General features: G+C 48.0%; 1 protein-coding gene across 9 annotated transcripts in view; it reads right to left on the bottom strand.

Annotated features, from left to right (window-relative positions):
* Positions 1 to 20,780, bottom strand: part of GTF2I (general transcription factor IIi) — a 240,633-nt gene that overhangs the window by 155,147 nt on the left and 64,706 nt on the right. For all 9 annotated transcript variants that reach the window (XM_029612153.1, XM_029612156.1, XM_029612158.1 and 6 more), the window contains one exon: positions 8,768 to 8,845. In XM_029612153.1, coding sequence (XP_029468013.1) covers positions 8,768 to 8,845 — 78 coding nt within the window. The remainder of the gene's footprint in view (positions 1 to 8,767; positions 8,846 to 20,780) is intronic.

Genomic DNA, 20,780 nt, shown 5'->3' with positions numbered 1-20,780 from the left:
TATTTAGAAACTACTAACCATAGGAAATAAGTAGCCATATGGCAAACAAGCAAGAAAAGATAACATTCAACCTTCCAATTTTTTAAAAAGATATAGATATAAAATTTGGGTGGCTAGCCAACTACTTGAGATAAAGTCTTTTCCTAAGCCTATGAAATGTAACACAAAGAATGCATACTTTTACAAGACAAATTATTTTGCATTTGACTGTTGCCTTATGAGAAGAATGGGCTAGAAAATGTCAGCAGAGCTTCAACTGTGACAATATTCTGCAAGACAAAATATACTAAATGGAGCACCTTAATTTATTTTCAGAAGAAAAAATATTTCAACTACCGGTAGGTAAAAGTTTGTAAAAACAACAAAAGATCATTTACCCATTAAGATACTATTTTTTTAAAATTAGAAGTTAAGGAGCCCTGCATTTGAGCTTAAATACAATCAAGCACTGTATCAAACATTTATACAAAAATGTTGCTAAACATATTCAAAAAAGTTGTCTGGGATCACAATTTTCTTAGTGTCTCACAATAATGCCTCAAAAATGTTTCCTCTATATAATACTTACTGTTTGGGAATAACACTATAATTTAAAGTATGCAAGACTACCGCAGTCTGATCTTTTCATGCCTCATAATCAAAATAAGGGATATAAAACATGGCACAGCGAGCCCTAGAGCTTTCAATAATTTCCAGATATGTGTCAGGAAACCATCTACCAGCACTGAAGTATTAATCATAACAGTACTTAAGATAAAGCATGCCAAGAACTGTCATAATTTACTTTTAATATACAGATGGTGGTTAAATCCACTTGTTAATTTCATAATAATGTGTATTCTATCCATGTATGCAAAGAGTGCAAATTTCCAGGTGAAAGCGATGGAAAAAGTAAAATTGGTGCTTGCCTGCTAATTTTCATTCCTGTAGGACCATAGATCAGTCCAGACTCCTGGGTTTTGCCTCCCTGCCAGCAGATGGAGACATAGAAAGTTTCACTGACACTGTATTTAACTTGGGGTGCCACCTGCAGTCCCTTAGTACTGACCTGTACCCAAGGCAAGATGACAGCAACAACCATAAACTTCTAAGCAAATTCCCTCCCCTCCAATGAGCCGGAGGAAGGTTAAATTGCCCAAAAAGACAATAGAAAATTTGTTTCTCAAATTTAACATAAGCAATCAGCAATGAAAACCTCCAACAATACTACACTAAATACAAAGCAACAGTATGAGCAGTGGACTCTCTCCCCACAGTAAATGGGCAGGTCTCTGAACTGATCTGTGGTACTACAGTAACAAAAATTAGCAGGTAAGAACCATTTTAACTTTCCCTGTATATACCCAGCTCTGTACAGACTTCTGCGATGTACCTAAGCTCTCCTTAATTCGGGTGGGACCTGGAGAGTTCCACTTATAGAACACTCTCACCAAAGCACATGTCTAGCAAAAGTATGCAACGACTTCCCAGTAGTCACCCTGCAAATTTCATACAAAGACACTTATTGTGACTCAGTCTAGCAGGTTACCTGAGAGTGTATCGAGTGTCCCTAAGTAGCACCAGGCTCCCTTTAAAAATGTAAGTTGACTCAATAGCTTCCTTCAGCCACCATGCAATTATAGCCTTAGATGACTTACCTCCCTTCTTTGGACCATGTCAAAGTATAAACAGGTGACCCAATCTACAAAGAGGTAATCCAATCTACAGAAATTATTAGTGACCTCAATAATGCATGCCTCACATCTATGCCCTAGATTCATAATGTGTTGATAATGCCCGCGATAACAAAAAGGGACGTGTTTATGGAAATGTTTTAATTACCGCACCACGCAGTAACTTACCGCTTTGCATTGGAAGTATCGCATGGTGCGGTAAACTTAGCGCACCATGCGCTACTCCCTATTTTTCACATGTTGTGCTAAGGAAATTCGAGAGACGATCTACAAGGCCCTTATAGTACTGAAGTATTGATATCTCTATAGGAGGGCCATCTAATAGGTGGATGCGAGGTGGTGGTGGTGGTTTAGAGGCAAGTTTCGCATGTAGAGTTAGATGTATGAACAGCACAGTTCACCTTGGTGAAGATCTGACATCATCTGGAGTGAGGAAAGTCTCAAAAAGATTAAATTTCTCTATGTTCTCTCACCCTAGCTTGATGGATTCTATAACAGGATACTATGAGGGCCTTGTACATAGTGGGGCAGATTTTCAAAGGGATACGCGCGTAACCCCCGAAAAGCTGCCCCTTCCACTCCCTGCGTGCGCCGAGCCTATGTTGCATAGGCTCGGCGGCCCGCACAAGCCCCGGGACGCACGTAAGTCCCGGGGCTTTCCTGGGGAGGGGCGTGTCGGGGGGGGCCTGTCGCGGCCGGCGCGTCATCGGGGGCGGGGCTGAGGGCATGGTTCCGGCCCAGGGGAGTTCCAGGGGCATGGACGCGGCCTCCAGTCCAGCCCCCGGACCGGAACATGGCGTGCTGGCGCGCAAAAGTTACGCCTGCCTCGGGTAGGCATAACTTTTGAAATAAAGGTGGGGGGGAATTAGTTAGGGCTGGGGTTGAGTTAGTTAGGGGAAGGAAAGGGAAAGTGGGGGGCGCCGGAAAGAAAGTTCCCTCCAAGGCTGCTCAATTTCAGAGCGGCCTCGGAGGGAATGGAGGCAGGCGGCGCGGCGCATGCAGGCTGCCGATTTTGCGCAGCCTTGCGCGCGCCGACCATGGATTTTAAAAGATACGCGCGGCTACGCGTACTTTTGTTTGCACCGGTTGCGCGAACAAAAGTATGCGCGTGCGTACTTTTTAAAAATCTGCCCCAGTGTTTTTCTCTCTCTGCTTGGACCTGTTTGTCCCCAGTACCTAGCTGTCCTGAACTTCGTCTCTAGGCGGCCTCTGGCGTGCACACCAATGCCACCCGGGTGTTTTCATGCACCCCTCCAGGTCACACGCAAATATGCACTCAAGGCTAGGTCGCAGTCACATGTGCACAAGTACATGCACAAATACTGAGACAGAAGTGAGCCGCCTGACCCAAAAATATTAGGAACTTGGTAGAAAAGAGTCGGTCGATGGCCGAAGCTCAGTGGCCTTTCTATGGCTATGTTGATCAGATCAGAGAACCATGTTTGACATAGCCACTCTGCAGCTACCAGGATCACGTTGCTCGGATGTTTCTCTATCCGCATTAATCTCTTGTCCACCATAGACCACGGAGGGAAGACATGAAGAATCTCTCGAGTGTTTGGGAGAACCAGAACCTTCCATAACATATTCTCTTCGGCGGCTGTAAAATCAAGATACCTTGGTGTTCTCTTTGGTTGCCATTAAAGTCAACTTAATTAATAGCATGAAATGGACTTCTCCTCCAAGAACTTATCCGATCCTTTTTTAAACCCAGCTACACTAACAGAACTAACCACATTCCCTGGCAACAAATTCCAGAGTTTAATTGTGTGTTGAGTGAAAAAGAACTTTCTCCGAAGTTTAAATGTGCCGCATGCTAACTTCATGGAGTGCCCCCTAGTCCTTTTATTATCCGAAAGAGTAAATAACTGATTCACATTTACCCGTTCTAGATCTCTCTTGATTTTAAACACCTCTATCATATCCTCCTTCAGCCATCTCTTCTCCAAGCTGAACAGTCCTAACCTCTTTAGTCTTTCCTTATAGGGGAGCTGTTCCATCCCCTTAATCGTTTTGGTCACCCTTCTCTGTTGTATCTCCATCGCAACTATATCTTTTTTGATATGTGGCGACCAGAATTGTACACAGTATTCAAGGTGTGGTCTTCACCATGGAGCGATACAGAGGCATTATGACATTTTCTGTTTTATTCACCATTCCCTTTCTAATAATTCCCATGCTGGGTCAGACCAAGCCCAGCATCCTGTTTCCAACAGAGGCCAAGCCTGGCCACAAGAACCTAGCAAGTACCCAAACACTAAGAAGATCCCATGCTACTGATGCCAGTAATAGCAGAAGCCATTCCCTAAGTCAACTTGATTAATAGCAGTTAATGGACTTCTCCTCCAAGAACTTATCCGGCGATATGAGACACTGCCAGCAGCTCCAAGAGCTGCTCTGCCCAGAGAATCAACTCCGGGCCTCTCGATCCACTGCCTGATTCTTGGCTCCGCCTTGACAGTTGATGTAAACTACCATCGTCGCATTGTCCGATAGGATCCATACTGGATGGCTGTGTAACCATGGCACTCAGGCAAGCAACACAAAAACACACCACTCTTGTGTCTAACCGATTGATAGACCATGAGGCCTCCTGTTTCGACCTCTGGCCCTGCGCTGACTGATCTTGCCACACCACCCTCCATTCGGAGAGGCTTGCATGTGTGGTGATTATTACCCAGTTTGGAACCTCCAATTCTGCACCACACTTGAGATTGGTGCAAGTAAGCCACCACGAAAAACTGTCCCTGGATACCCCCTCTAAAGGAAAGGAAGATGAAACTCTTCCAACATTGGATTCCAGTGGGAGAGAAGAGCCCCTTGCAGAGGCCGCATATGCGCAAACACTTAATGAATTAATTCCAATGTTGATGCCATAGAACCCAGGATTCTGGGCACCAAAACCTCTAGCAGATGCTGAATCTGACTCTGCAATTTCAGCAATCTCTCTCTGTAAGAAACATACACTTCGCCAGTGTGTCAATCTCCCAGATTCTCCAGAGTTTGAGAGGGGACTAAATGGCTCTTTGCTAAGGTTCACCACCCATCCTAGAGACTTCAAGCACATCGGTACCTTTTGTACTGATTGTTGACAAGAGGTCCTCTGATTTCACACGAATGAGCCAGTTGCCCAGACATGGATGCACCAACACACCCTACTTTAGCAATGCGGCAGCCACCACCACGATCACCTTGCTGAAGGTACGCAGAGCCGTTACCAGCTGAAGGAAGAGCTCGAAACTGAAAATATTCCCCTAAAACCATGAACATCAGGAATCTCTGGTGTTCCAGCCTGATGGTTATGTGCAGATCAGCCTCTGACATGTCAAGAGATGCTGAGAACTCTCCCTTGTTTACCGCCGCTCTGACAGACCTCAGAGTTGGACCTCAGAGTCTCCATGTGGAAATGGGGATCCTTGAGAACCGCATTTACCTTCTTTAAATCCAATATATCGGCTGAAATGTCCCTTCCTTTTTTTTTCCCAGAACCACAAAATAGATGGAATATAGGAAAATTGGTTCTCCCCCTTTTAAAACTTGCAGAGGATCCCTGAATCGGCGGCGAACAGGGCACCAAAGGACCACCGTCCAGCCACTTTAGAAGGGGAGTCAACATTGAGGGAGTTGGCTCCAGTATCAGCATGGGGGCCGGTGTTGGTGGTTGCTCAAGGCCCCAAAGAGCATGAAGCACCACCTGTTGAACCATGCAGTCCAACTCCTCTCCTCTCCTAGCGTAGTGAGTGCCGATGAGGGCATAGGCAGCGGATGGGGCGAAGGCGAAGCCTCCATGGGGGTCCGCGGAGACTCGGTACCTGACACCAGAATCGGTGGGGAACGCCCTGGGCTCCCAGATCTGGAGGGGGACAGAGCCTCCTCACCCGGGGCCGCTTTGAAGGGGATTCAACCGAGGTCAGTGACCCTCCGGTATTGGTGCCGGCACTATGTGGTGACAACCGTCGGTGCCAGTGTCTGTGCTTCCCTCGGTGCTTGGCCCGGTACTTCTCCGGCGCAGAGGAAAATGATCCCGAGGGCTTGGACTTGCCCGACGCTGGCAAGGGGCGATCCCCCGTGCCCTTTTCTTCACGGTGGGCCACCGAGGTCAACGGTCCTGGGTCACTATGATTACCCTGGCCCAACGACCCTGGGACTGGAGTCAATGGAGCCAACTATCGGGGACCGAATAGGTGCTCCATGTTATCCAGGTGGGCGTGGGTGTCATCTGAGCACAATTGGGGCGCCAACGAACATCATGGAAAGGCCCCAGGCAGAGGACGCAAACGTCATGCGAGTCTGTGATGGACATAGTCCACGGACACTGGGGACACTTCCGGAAGCCGGTTGCCATCGAAAAAAGACGAAGCATGGTCAGTGGTTAGCGGCTACCGGGGGGGCAGATGCTTGGGAATCGACCGAAACAACACGACAATTTTACTTACCGAACACCGGAGGAACCGACTCACAAAGGGAGACCCTGGAGCAGGAAGAACCAGCGAAAAAAAGTACAATTCCTTTCTTTTTAGGAAAGTAACTGAAGAGCTCCAAAAACCCGCAAGGCAACTGCACTGCAGAAAAAAGGGGACCCCCGCGTGGCTGCAGGGATAGTGGCATGATGGGCATGCTCAGTGTGCCAGTCAAAGTAAGTATTCCTTGCCGGGCTCCATCTGATGATGTCACCCATCTGTGAGGACTACCATCTTGCTTGTCCTGGGAGAAAGCCAATTTCCCATTGGAATCCTCCGATGTAGCATGATCCACATTCCCTTGAACATTACCAGGGACAGACTCCCTGCAGCGTTTGTCTGCCGTGACTGATAAAGGGGAGGTCTGCAGGCCCTGGAAATATTCCACCCAGGAGGAGGAGGCTGGATTTATACCAGAGCCCTTAGGCCCAACCTTGCACCCCCCATCCTTTCTTGGGGAAGCTTCTGCCATCAGGAACAAGGAAGGAGGAGAATTGACCATTGCCTCGCCTTCCACTCCACTCCCCTCCAGAGACACCACAGGGCAAAAGCTGTAGTAGTCAAATTGTTTTGAACATCTAAACAGCACAGACACAGATGGAGATCGAGGACTGAATTGCTCTCAGACGGCAAGCCTCACACATAGCAAGGTGCTTGGACTTGTTTGTCCCCAGTGCCTAGCTCTCCTGAACTTCGTCTCTAGGCGGCCTCTGGTGTGCACACCAATGGCACCCGGGTGTTTTCATGCACTCCTTCAGGACACACGCAAATATGCACTCAAGACTAGGTCGCGGTCACATGTGCACAAGTACATGCACAAATACAGGCTTGCCTAGGCCGCGGTCATACGCACACAAGTGCCCGCGCAAATATGCACTCAAGTCTAGGTCACGGACGTACATGCTCAAATCTAGGCTGCGGCCTTACGTGCACAGATCCCTGTGCATGCAAATGCCACACGGCTAGAATGTGCACACACACCTATGAAGCAGAAAAAGAACTGCTGACACGGCCTACCATGCAGCTAATCAAAGCCTGCCTACACCTTCAGCGTGTTTAGGCCTGGATCCGTTCAACATCTGGCACCGAAAATCATTGAAGGCCTGAAGAGCTTGCTTTATTTATTTATTTATTTATTTATTTTAAAGTATTTATATACCATTTTTAAAATGTAAGTTTTATCAAAACAGTTTACAAAGTAATATAAAATAAAAGAGATTAGAAAATAAATTAAAAAGAATAAAAATTACACAAAATGGTATATAAACAATAAAATAAAGTTTTTTAAAAAGAAGAGAATCTTAATAGAAAGAAAAGTTGTGCCATCAAACGCCCTATAAGAATAAGGGGGGGAAAAATGGGAGGGAGGGAGTGAGTAAGTAACTGTTATAATGGGTCAGGCATCTTGACTGGCCAAGAATCCATGGAGACTGGGGCCGAGAGCCAGCATCCCCCACTGCTTGTTCCGCTAAACATGCTTTGCGCATAAGCAAATTAAAACCAGCAGAAGACCTCTACCAGAACCAGAGACTCCTTCTTGGTGCAAGTGCCTTTCTGCACCTCCGCGGGACAGGAAACCGCCAGCTACAGTTAGGAGGGGATTCCCCTGCCTCTTCCTCCAACATTGCTAGGGAATCAAAAATGGCCACGATTCCCGTATTGATGGGGAAACCTCAGCGCTAGACCTTGTCACCTGCGAGACTTGTTTAGCCGTCAGTCTAGCATTGGGCTCCCCCAAAGTGCCTTCCCCACCAGGAATGCACACAGAATACAAGCCGTCTGAATTTAGACGGACTGCGAGTCTACACATGAACACCACTGCCTGCCTCACGCCACTGCCATGTGGCCAGAACGGTGCGCGGCTATCACCAGCCTTTTTACCTGAACTTCAGGAAATTCTTGGATGACTAGTTCTGAAGCAGCAATCAAGGCCCTGACCAGGATTTAACTCCTCCCTGGGAGGAACCAGAGATCTATCTTCTCTTTTTCTTCTTTTTATATACACTCCAGATTGAAGGTTTTACCCCATCTACCATCTGCTGGAGACAGAGAAATACTGAGGGACTGCAGGTAGCACACTGGTTACGTACAGTGTCAATGAAACTTTCGCTCCATCTGCTGGCAGGGAAGCAAAACCCAGGAGTCTGGACTGATCTGGGTACTAACAGGGAGCATGCCTTTGGTATTTTGACTGGAATATAACTTGTAATATGATTCCATTTACAAGCTTTTAAGAAGAGGCAATTTTTTGTCCTTGAGTGTCGCAAACAGGACTGGTTTTCTGGATCTCCACAATGAAAATGCATAAGATGTTTGCATATAACGGAGGCAGTGCATGAAAATTTCCCTCATGTACATTCATTGTAGATATCCTGAAAACCAGATCTGTTTGCAGTACTCAAGGATTGGAGTTGCCTACCCTAACCTAACTACTCAAGGATTCACTTCTTTAGACTAATTAGCCATACTCCTTACCCTAAACATCATTTAGCTGCCTTGCTCTGTATGCTACATACAATATTAATACTAGTGCTGGAATTTCTTAAGAGAGAAACAAATATAATTATGAGTACAATATGTATTATAGTCTATTAATCAGCTGTTCAAACACAAAGATAGAAAAACAACTATTACCTGGAATATTGTACTGAAAATAGTTAGGATCTTCAGTTTCTTCTTTCACAGTAATTGTGGTTAGTTCCAGTGAACTTCCTATAAAAAAAATTTAAATTTGTCAATGTTTAAAGCAGTAAATTAAATTCTGCCAGAAATGTTCTTTTATGCTTGATCCAGATATTGTAATCTGCTTTTTCCCACCCTGAATCTAACTGATTCCCAGCCCCCTCCTTCCCCCATTAAAAATGTACAATTTCAAGTAAACTTTTCTTATAAAAGATACAATCCAAACAACCAGCAAAACTTACATTCTCTGTGGTAAAAATGTTTTACAACAAAATGAACTCTGAAAGTTAGCTTGTAACAGGTAAAAGCTGTAAATCATGCTTTCAGAAAAAAGAATAGCACAGTGAGGCAGCGTTCTAAAAAACCCAGTAAATTCAATGAATTTAAAAGTTTCGACATGTATGGTTCAGATCAGAGTTGATGATCACCGTAAACAAACTAGTTGTCTTCACAACATTCCACTGCTGTAAAAATGACCAACATTCTGTTTTAAAAGTTGAGGAAAAGAAACTTCACAGAACACTTGACAACTACCCTTTAAATCGGTGTAAGGGCCCAACAGAAACAGCAGGGAGATCACCGGTATTGGGAAGTCATCGCATTCCTTCAAAGATACTCTTAAGATGCACAACTTAGTTTTTGGGTACTTGCCAGGTTCTGGTGGCCTGGTTTGGCCTCTGTTGGAAACAGGATGCTGGGCTTGATGGACCCTTGGTCTGACCCAGTATGGCATGTTCTTATGTTCTTATGACTCTATTTGGGATAAATTCTGGTCTTTTGGTCAGCTGAGCACCACTTCTGCAGCCAGTAATCTCATTCCTGGGATACGGTCATGTCACTTGTACATTTCTGGCATGACTTTTATATGAGGATGGTAAATCAGATGCAATTATCAAGCAATAAGGACCATACTTTTCCGGCTGTTATCTTTGTTATTGTTGTGGTCACTATAGCTGGACTCATAAAAGCATTTGTATGTATGCATGTCCTTTAAATAGATTTTTTAAAAAATGACAGGGAGAAAGCAAAGTTGCTTACCTGTAACAGAAGTTCTCTGTAGATATCAGGACAATTGAGCCACACAAATGGGGTGACATCATTGGACGCCACTGATGTGGAACATGCTCTATCAGAGCTCAAAGACCTAGCAGGTGAGCGTGCATGAGGAGTGCTCCTTCATGCATGAAAGTGGGAGACACAACGGTAACTTTAATGCCAGCCATTTTATAACATACATGCATATATACGAGCATGGTATAAAATCGGCTGAATGCGCGTACATGTGTGCACAATTTTATATGGCTGTGCGCATTTGCGTACAAATGCCACCTCTAGTGTGTAAGTGGGGGGACTTTAATAGAAAATGCACCGTCTGAATTACCAGTTGAATGACTTCTTCCCAGTTCGCCTAGGTAAAGAATAGAACTTCCTAACCTCCCCTACTTAAATAGCCTTCCTTTTCCCCTCTTAAACCCGACCCTTAAAACCTTGCTGACATGCCTATAATTTTTTGTTTTAGGACTTACACACCATTCATAGCAGAAATAAAATTATGTAGTAGAGGACCCCAGCGCGCACTTGTGTACGTAAGCTTTTACACGCACCGGTTTCATTCATAAACCGGGAACATCCACACCCCGCCAAACCACACCCATGCTTTGCCCCTTTTTGCACTTTTTCATTTGTGCGCGTACTGGGAGATTTGCACAACTCGGGAGGCTTTTAAAATCCGCTTGGTGCATGCCGGCCCAACATATTTACATATCTCCCAGTTTTGGCATGCGTCAGGCTTTTAAAATTCACCTAAATATTTTTTCCTGATAGGCCTTGAGACTATTTCACTCACTTACTGTTTCTGTAAGTACGGTACTTGTTTATAAATCAATTCTATATAAATTACTGCTGCTTTTGGAGCTTTGATGGCATTATCATATCACTGGATACTGTCGAGCAGGGGTGGGCAAGTCCGGTCCTCGAGGGCTGCAAACCAGTTGGGTTTTCAGGATACCCCTAATGAATATGCATGAAATAGATTTGCATACAACTGAGGCAGTGTGTATGCAGGTCTCTCTCATGCATATTCATTAAGGATATCCTGAAAGCCCAACTGGTTTGCAGCCCTCGAGGACCGGAATTGCCCACCCCTGCTGTTGAGTTTACAGGTTCTCCAATTCCTATTCTTTCAGATGAGCGAGATATGCTGGATTAATGAAGTCAAAAGATAAATTTTGTAGATCAAAATGGAGATATTTAGATCAAGTGCCTAATACAAAAATTAATTTGAATAATAAAATCAGAATCTAGATTTTAATTTTTTTATTACATTTTAAGAGATAGTGGCCTTGATATAGGAAAATGGGTTTTCAGCTGCTATTTTTCGCCCCTGGAATACCACAGATCAGTCCAGACTCATGGGTTTTGCCTCCCTGCCAGCAGATGGAGACAGAGAAGAAAGGAAAATTAGTTCTTACCTGTTAATTTTCGTTCCTGTAGTACCAAGGATCAGTCCAGATTGCTGGGTTATGCCTCCCTTCCAGCACATGGAGTCAGAGAGAAACCGAAAAGCACCTCCCACATAACCCGGGGTGCCACCTGCGATCCCTCAGTATTATCGATATCAAAGCAGAATGAATGGCTATTGCTACAAAAATTTTTGTTATATATAGAGAATTATGCGCAAACACGCTTTAGCAACCAGTGACTAGATCAAGTTAAAACTAAACCTGCTGAAAAGATAAAACGAGCATAAACGTGTACCAAAAAAACAATCTAACTGAAAGTGGTTCAGCCGAAAGAAACTGACTTGCGTCACAACCTGTCAAGAAAATATGAACAGCTGATTGGACTCTCCCTGTGTACAGGCAGGCATCTGGATTGATCCTTTGTACTACAGGAACGAAAATTAACAGGTAAGAACTAATTTTCCTTTCCCTGTACATACCAGGATCAGTCCAGACTGCTGGGATGAACCCAAGCTGCCCTAAATGGGGTGAGACCTGGAGAGTCCCACGCGAAGCACACTGCTACCAAAGGAATCCACCCTCAGATACCAGACATCCAACCGGTAATGTTTAGCAAATGTGTGCAAGAATTTCCACATGGCCGCCCGACAAATCTCTTGTGGCGAGACACACTGGCTTTCAGCCCATGAAGCCGCCTGAGACCAAAGAGAATGCGCCTTAAGTCCTTCCGGCACTGGGCGCCCGCAACATATGTAAGTGGAAGCAATAGCGTCCTGCAACCATCGAGCGATAGTAGTCTTAGAAGCCTTAGCCCCCTTCTTAGGACCGCTCCACAAAATGAAGAGGTGATCGGACAATCAAAACGGATTAGTAACCTCCAAGTATTGCAATAGGACCCTACGGACATCCAATCTCCTCAGATCCTTATCCTCATCAGAAAATGCCGGTAACTCGACTGACTGGTTGACATGAAAAGCCGAGACTACCTTGGGCAGAAAGGAGGGTACCGTGCGAAGAGAAATACCCGAATCAGAAATACGCAAAAAAGGCTCTTGACAGGACAAGGCTTGAAGCTCTGAAACCCACCGAGCCGAACAGATAGCCACGAGAAACACTGCTTTAAGCATCAAGTCTTTAAGTGTCGCTCGCTTCAAGGGCTCATAAGGTGGCTCGCAGAGACAACGGAGAACCAAATTTAAACTCCAGGACGGACAAACCGCACGCACCGGCGGTTTCAAGTGCATGGCCCCCTTCAAAAACCGTATCACATCCGGGTGAGACGCAATGGAAATATCATCAATTTTACCACGCAGACTGCCCAAGGCCGAAACCTGAACCCTGAGCGAACCGTAAGACAGACCCTTCCATAATCCGTCTTGTAAAAATGACAGGATGTGAACAATAGTGGCCCATCACAGGGACAAGCTGAACCCGTGGCACCAAGAATCAAAGACTTTCCATACCCGAACGTAGGTAATAGACGTAGAAGTTTTCCTGGCTCGCAGAAGAGTAGAAATAACTGCCTCCGAGTAACCCTTTCTTCTTAACCGCCTCCTTTCATAAGCCAGGCCGCTAGACAGAATCGATCTGCCTGCTCTAAAAATACTGGACCCTGCCGGAGCAGGTCGGGCAGGTGACTGAAGCGCAGCGGATCGTCCACCGCTAGATTGATCAGATCGGCAAACCACAGCCTTCGAGCCCACTCGGGGGCCACTAGAATCACCGGACCCTGGTGAGACTCTATGCGACGTAATACCTTTCCAATCAGCGGCCATGGAGGAAACACAGAGGAGGACATGCGGCGGCCAAGGAAGGACCAGCGCGTCCACTCCTTCAGACCCGTGGTCCCGTCTGCGACTGAAGAAGCGAGCCGCCTTTGCGTTCTGACGAGTCGCCATCAGGTCCAGGTGGGGAGTCCCCCATCGTCTTGAGATCATTCGCATAAACGTCCCCCGACAGTTCCCATTCCCTGGGATCCAATTGTTGTCGGCTGAGGAAGTCCGCCTGAACGTTGTCGACCCCGGCAATGTGAGACGCCGCAATCCGGGCCAGGTGACACTCTGCCCAGCTCATCAGTTTGTCGGCCTCGTCGGACACGGGACGACTTCTGGTGCCTCCTTGTCTGTTTATGTAGGCCACCACGGTCGCATTGTCGGAGAGAATCCGCACCGCTTTGTTGCGTAACATTGATAAGAAGTGTTGTAGATCTAGTCGGACCGCTCTGGTCTCCAACCTGTTGATAGACCACTGTGCCTGTAACGGAGTCCAAAGACCCTGAGCCGATCTCGACTGGCACACTGCCCCCCAACCGGAGAGGCTGGCATCGGTTGTTACAACTACCCATTGAGGGCTCTCGAGGTTCACCCCCCTCAGCAAGTGATCCGAATTGAGCCACCAGGCCAGACTGGATCTGGCAGGTTTGAGCAGTGGCAAAGGGATCTGGTACTCTTCTGATTTAGGATCCCAACGTGAGAGCAGCGCTCTCTGTAAAGGTCTCAGATGTGCGAAAGCCCAAGGAACTAGCTCCAGGGTAGATGCTATAAACCCAAGAACCTGCAAATAATCCCACACCACTGGGGAGGGGAGCAACAGCAGTCGCCGCACCTGAGACATCAACCTGTCCATGCGATCGAGGGGTAACGAGACTCTGCCTACAAATGTATCGAATCGAGCCCCCAAGAACTCTATCACCTGGGTTGGGATCAACTGGCTCTTGGCATAGTTGACAACCCAGCCAGAGACTGTAGTCAACACACGACCGAACGGACCGCCGCCCGGCAGAGTTCCTCCAATTTCGCTCGAATGAGCCAGTCGTCCAGATAGGGATGCACTAGAATCCCTTCCCGTCGTAAGCTCGCCGCTACCACCACCAGCACCTTGGTGAACACGCGAGGAGCAGTCACCAGCCCAAAGGGTAGGGCACAAAACTGATAGTGCTGCTCCATGATCATGAATCTGAGAAACCGCTGATGGTGTTCTTGGATCCCTTTGTGGAGATAAGCCACATAGGGGTCCTTTATGGACCACTGCAATGACCAATCACAAGGTTTCCATACAAAAGCGAGGCACCCGCAAGACCTTATTGACCTGTTTGAGGTCTAAAATCGATCGAAAAGTCCCATCCTTCTTGGGGACTACAAAATAGATGGAGTAGCGACCGGTCCGGCGTTCCGATTGAGCAACCGGCGCAATGGCTCCCAGAGCCTTCAACCGAACTAGGGTCTGAAGGACCACCTGTTGCTTCTGCGGTGGCCCGCAAGGGGACACCAGGAACAGATCCCGGAGGGGACGAGCAAAATCCAAAGCATAACCGTGACTTATAATATCTAGTACCCACTGGTCTGAAGTAATTTTGACCCATTCCTCGTAAAACTGGGACAGACGACCTCAGATGTTCGGTATGGAGGAATGGGCTGGCGTCCCTTCATTGTGCAGGCTTGCTATTGTGTGTGAAGGCATGGGTCCTGGCACGCTGAGGCCGCCTGCCTCGAAAGGAATACGACCACGACTGTGCTCTCAAAGCTGATTGTCGAGGGGTATAGCTCAATGCACCCCTACCAGATCGAAAACGACGCTGTCCCCTGAAACGGCCTCTGTAGCTACCCGGTGAGTGGGCCGCCCTGGGCTTGTCCTCTGGCAGCTTATACACTTGTTGTCATCCAAGGCCTTTATGAGTTGTTCCAGCTCATCCCCAAACAACAACTTACCCCGAAAAGGGAAGGACCCCAGTTGGGATTTAGATGAGGCATCCGCGGACCAGTTCCGGAGTCACAACAGGCCACAACCGCCGAAGATATAGTGCGTGCCAAAGTACGTAGAAGATCATAAAGGGCATCTGCCGTATAGGCGACCACCGATTCCATACAGGCCGCCTGTTCATCCTCCCCAGGGGGAAGGTCTTGGGCCATCAACATTTGCTGAACCCACCGAAGCAAAGCCCGTTGCATAAGGCTACTACATACAGCTGCCCGTATCCCTAAGGCGGATACTTCAAATATACGCTTAAGCAACACTTCCAACTTCCTATCCTGTAGGTCTTTAAGTGCAGTGCCTTCAGTCACCGGAATAGTAGTATGCTTGGCTATGGCTGTGACTGCGGAGTCCACTTTTGGAACCTTAAAGAGGTCAAGCGAATCAGCAGGAAGTGGGTATAATTTTCCATGGCTCTGGTGACCTGTAAAGAGGCTTCCGGGGTCTCCCACTCACGGGACACAATCTCTGATAGCTTCCGGTGAAAAGGGAATGTCTGTGGTGGGGCGCGGAGCCCCGCTAAAGCTGAATCCCCCGTAGATAAATCTGACGATTCCTGAGACAGAGGGAATTCCAGCTCCTGCAGCACGTGTAAAATCAAGTGGTCCAGTTTCTCCTGACGGAACAGACGGAGGACCTGGGGGTCGTCACCCTCCACCTGGGTGACATTGTCCCCCTTATCGCCCATATCGAGGGTGGAAGAATCCTGAAAACCTGGATCCACCAGGTCCACCAGATCAGGCAATCTATCCCCCAAGAAAAAGGGAGGAAGGTAGGAATCCGCCTTTGCCTGACTCCTGGAGTCCCTCAGGATCTTTGCTGGGCTGGGAGACTGGGCATCCCACTCAGCAATATAAATTTTGACAAAAAAGGATGCTGTTGCTTTAAGGGCCCCCCCGGGGGCTTAAACGGAGGAGGAGCAGGGTCGGCCGTCAAACCACGCGGCCTGTGCGGTGGGGACAGTGGAGGAGGGAGATCCTCTCCCTCCTCAGAGCCATCAGCGTCCCCATCTGAGGCAGACAAAATGGCCGCCGCTCCCACGCTAATCGGAAGCAAGCCAGACCTCTGCCCCTCCACCTCGTGCGCGCTGCGCGATTTTCTGCGCTGCGAAATGGCCGCCCCCCCGAGCTGAATCAGGCCGTTGCGAAGGCCCCTCGCCCCCGGGGAGACACCGGGAGCAGAGGCCTTCGCGGGAGAGCCGGAGCCCCGGCTCTCCACAGGAGCTACATGCCGTCCCTCTTGGCATAGTTGGCAGCCGGGTGGGAGCTCCACCCCCTCCGGAGGCCCGGGAGAGTGCTGGCAGGCGCGGCTGAGGTAGGAGATTACAAACCAATAAAAAAGTAAAAATCTTTTTTTTTTTTTTAAAAGGTACTCAGCCCATGGGGAACGGCGCTGGGGTGGGGAACCAGAGGAATGAAAGCGTCTCTGAGGGAGGCGGAGAGTGACCGGCCCACCGGTAAGTCCATCCCCTCTTCTCACCGGGCCAGGACTGTGAACACTCCGGGAATTCGTGGCAGGACAATGCCCTGCCTTGCCTGCCTCTGGCTGGCTGCTTCAGCAAAATGAATGAGAAAAAAAAATAAATCAGAAAATCACTTTTCCCTGGTTTTTTTTTGTTGGTTTTTTTTTTTTTAACGATCCAGTCAGAGGCTCTGAAAGCTGTATTATTACTGTAGCTGTAATAACTTTTTTTTTTTTTTTTTTGTAAGATATTCAAACCTGATGGGGCAAAGCCCCAGGAAAACCGAGATCAGGTTATGCCTCTCAAGCTGGAGTCAGAGAAAATACTAAGGGATCGCAGGTGACAGCCCGGGTTATGTGGGAGGTGCTTTTCGGTTTCTCTCTGACTCCATCTGCTGGAAGGGAGGCATAACCCAGCAGTCTGGACTGATCCTGGTACGTACAGGGAAAAGCTTTACTGACACTGCTACTTACCCTACCATACCACCTGCAGTCCCTCAGTATGACCTGTACCCAAGGTGAAAAAAACTACAATAATAACTGAGAACCTCAACCTCCCCTAACGAGCAGAAGGGAGGCAAAGCCTCTATGGAAAACTCGTTCCAACAATATTAAGCAGAACATCATGTAACCAAACAAACTGCCATGACAAGTGGGCTTTACTAGCAGATGGGATTCTGGACTGATCTGTGGATTCCAGGAATAAAAACTAGCAGGTAAGAACCAATTTTCCTTTCCTGTTCATACCCCAGATCAGTAGAGACTCCTGGGATGTACCCAAGCTTCCCTATAAAGGGTGGGAACGTAATAACTTCGCTCGCAATATCTACACCCTGCCGCGTGCATGTTATAAAATCCAGGGTCGGCGCACGCAAGGGGGCGCACAATTGTGCAACTTGCGCGCGCCAAGCTGCGCAGGCTGCCTCCGTTCCCTCTGAGGGAACTTTTCAACGGCTCCCCCCATCTTCCCCTCCCTTCCCCTATTTAACCCACCCCTAACTAAATCCCCCTGCGTAACTTGTGCGCGCCGGCAGTGAACCTCCGGCACGGCCACAGTGCTGGAGGACTCAGGAACGCCCGCCGCCATGCCCCTGGCCCAGCCTCAGGACTGCCACCACGCCCCCGGCCTCACGTCACCACGCCCCTGGCCCAGCCTCATGACTGCCACCATGCCCCCGGCCCCGCCCATGATCACCACCACGCCCCGGCCCCGCCTCCAGACCGCCTATTTCTGAAAGCCCCAGGACATGCGCGCGCAGGGGCAGCTTTTCGGGAGTTTCACATGTATCATACGTGCGTAACCCTTTGAAAATCTACCCCTGTCATCTTGATTTATAGCAGTTAATGGACTTATCCCCAAGAAATTATCCAAACCTTTTTTAAATCCAGCTACACTAACTGTACTAATAACATCCTCTGGCAGCAAATTCCAGAGCTTAATTGTACAATGAGCGAAAAAAACTTTTCTCTGTTTAGTTTTAAATGTGCTACTTGCTAACTTCATGGAGTGCCCCCTAGTCCTTCTATTATCTGAAAGAGTAAATAACTGATTCACATTTACCCATTCTCAACCTCTCATGATCTTAAAGATCTCTATCATATCTCCCCTCTGTCGTCTCTTCTCCAAGCTGAACAGCCCTAACCTTTCCTCACAGGGAAGCTGTTCCATCCCCTTTATAGTTTTGGCTGCCCTTTTCTGTACCTTCTCCGCTGCAACTATATCTTTTCTGAGATGCGGCGACCAGAATTGTACACAATACTCAAGGTGTGGTTTCACCATGGAACGATACAGAGGCATTATGAAATTTTCCGTTTTATTCACCATTCCCTTCCTAATAATTCCTAACATTCTGTTTGCTTTTTTGACTGCCGCAGCACACTGAGCCGATGATTTCAATGTATTATTCACTATGATGCCTAGATCTTTTTCCTGGGTGGTAGCTCCTAATATGGAACCTAACATTGTGTAACTATAGCATGGGTTATTTTCCGTGTGACTCTACTTCGGTGTACCCCGCTCTGCGGACCATTGCTGGACTATTCTTCCCGTGAGACTCTACTACGGTGTACCCTGCTCTGCGGATCATTGCTGTTCTACTTTGTCTTGTGAAGACCAATGTAGGTGTACCCCATCTTGCAGGCCACTGCCTCACCGCTCTGCTTCGTGGAGATCCAGCGCTGGTGTACCCCGCCCTGCGGGCCATTGCCATTGCTTGTGACTAGCCACGCTACCCTGCTCCTCGGGGTAGCGCCTGTGAACTTGAGACTGTGCTGTGCTCCCCTGCTCCTCGGGGCAGCGCCCTGCATACCACTGTCACTACATTCTGCTCTCCGCTCCTCGGGGTAGCGTCCTGCCTACCCTGTGACTGTACTGCACTCCCCCACTCTTCGGGGTGGTGTTCTCCTGAACTGCCTGAGACCCCTGGGCTTCCCCGTCTCCCGGGAGAGCCCACGTCATTCCCTTTGTGCTGACTCTCTCTGTGGCTCCGCCCCCCTGGGGTCACCCTCGCAGGCACTTCTCCATACCTTGCCTGCAGTCCCCGCTACTCGGGGCCTGTCCAGCACTCCACAACTAGGGGAACCTATCCTGGCTACCACATCCATACCCCAGTCTGCTGCTCTCCCACTACTCGCTGGGCTATGTCACCTGTAGCTCAGACCTCACCTCCAGACAGTGAGGCTCAGTGGGGCTCCTCCCCGAGGGCGGTATCATCTCTCATCTCGGGCCCACTAACCTACGAATCCTAACAGATTGCCAAGTCCATGGACCCGGCAGAGGTCTCGGCTCTCCAGGCCATTCCTGGCCTGGCGCAACGAATTTCTGAACAACAAAAATTATTGGAAACTCCGGCTATAGCCATAGATAACCTGAGTAACTGGTTGGACTCTGCCTCTACATCTGCCAAACCTAATCCTGCTTCACACACGCCGATCCTCCGGCCTACTGTGCCGGCACCCCCACGTTTCTCGGAGACCCTCTTATGTGCAGGGGTTTCCTGAATCAGTGTAATATGCAATTTTGCCTACAACCTGCATATTTCCCAGTTGTGATCACCAAGACAACTTACATCCTGTCACTCCTGGACAGTAAGGTCTTGGCCTGGGCATCACCCCTCTGGGAGCGAGCTGACCCAGTTCTTCGAGATCTACCTGGCTCTCACCCTATTTCGCTCCGTCTTTGACAATCCAGGTCAGAGAACCATATCTGGGTCTTCCCTTCTTTATCTTCAGCAATAGCAATATGTGACACCAGTATGGTTCTTGGAAGATGTTACAACCTAGAACCTTCCGAAAACTTCTGGTCCATTTTAGTGATCAGGTTTCGATGGGATTGGTGCCGAAGCAGGATTAGAGTGCCTATCGCCCTTCGTGGTGGAGGCTCAGAAGGACGAGTCAGCGGTGATGACTTAGGCTGTCGTTGGCAGGTGCCACAATGAGGCGGTGCCATAACGGTGGAAATATCGATGGCTCCGGTGTTACTAGATTCCAGAAGCATCGAGGACAGCCTGAGGGACGAAGACGTCCAACTCCTCCCTGAAAGCTGGTATGGGTAGCACAGCTACAGGGGGAGACAGGCTAGGCGTTACTGGCACTTTCACATTAATTTGTGGTGGCTCAGTACCCAGCACCGGTGTTGGTGGGGAACGCCTCAGCGCCTTGGGTGCAGAGGAGCATGGAGACTCTTGTGCCCGGGGCCCGCTTCACAACTGGCTCAACGGATATTGATGCCGGTGCGGTATCAATGGATTATTTATTTATTTTATTTAAAGTCTTTTCTATACTGTCGCTAAGCTATATACCATTGCAACGGTTTACATGTAGGCACATAAGTAATGTTGGAGTAAGCATACTATAGTACATTCTAACAGGTGCCATTAAGTTTCGATTACATTAAATCATCAAAATACGCATAAATGTTTAGTGATGTAGGTTCTGGCCAGGTGTACCTGGAAGATACTTTTACAGGTAAAAATCTAATTTCCTGTGTTTTATTATTACGTTCGTTGTGTACTAAATTTGTTAAAATATTATAATGCACATTTTTGAGAATAGTGCTGTGTGCTGGTGCTCTTCTGTTTTTTCCAGTATATTTTCTATTCTCCGGTCTCTTTATAAAACGCTTAAAAAGCCATGTCTTTAGACTTCTCTTGAATGTTTTGGGGTCTCTCTGTAATCTGGTCTCTAAAGGCATTGTGTTCCAGAGTGTGGGTCCTGCTAAAGATAATGCCCTTTCTCTTACCTGGGTTAGTCGTGCTTTCTAGACTGAGGGAATGGTTAAGAGAGCTTTGTTT

Source organism: Rhinatrema bivittatum, chromosome 8 (assembly GCF_901001135.1).
Source record: "Rhinatrema bivittatum chromosome 8, aRhiBiv1.1, whole genome shotgun sequence".
NCBI lineage: Eukaryota > Metazoa > Chordata > Amphibia > Gymnophiona > Rhinatrematidae > Rhinatrema > Rhinatrema bivittatum.
The sequence above is the reverse complement of the archived record's forward strand: the minus strand, read 5'-3'. Positions and strand labels throughout refer to the sequence as shown.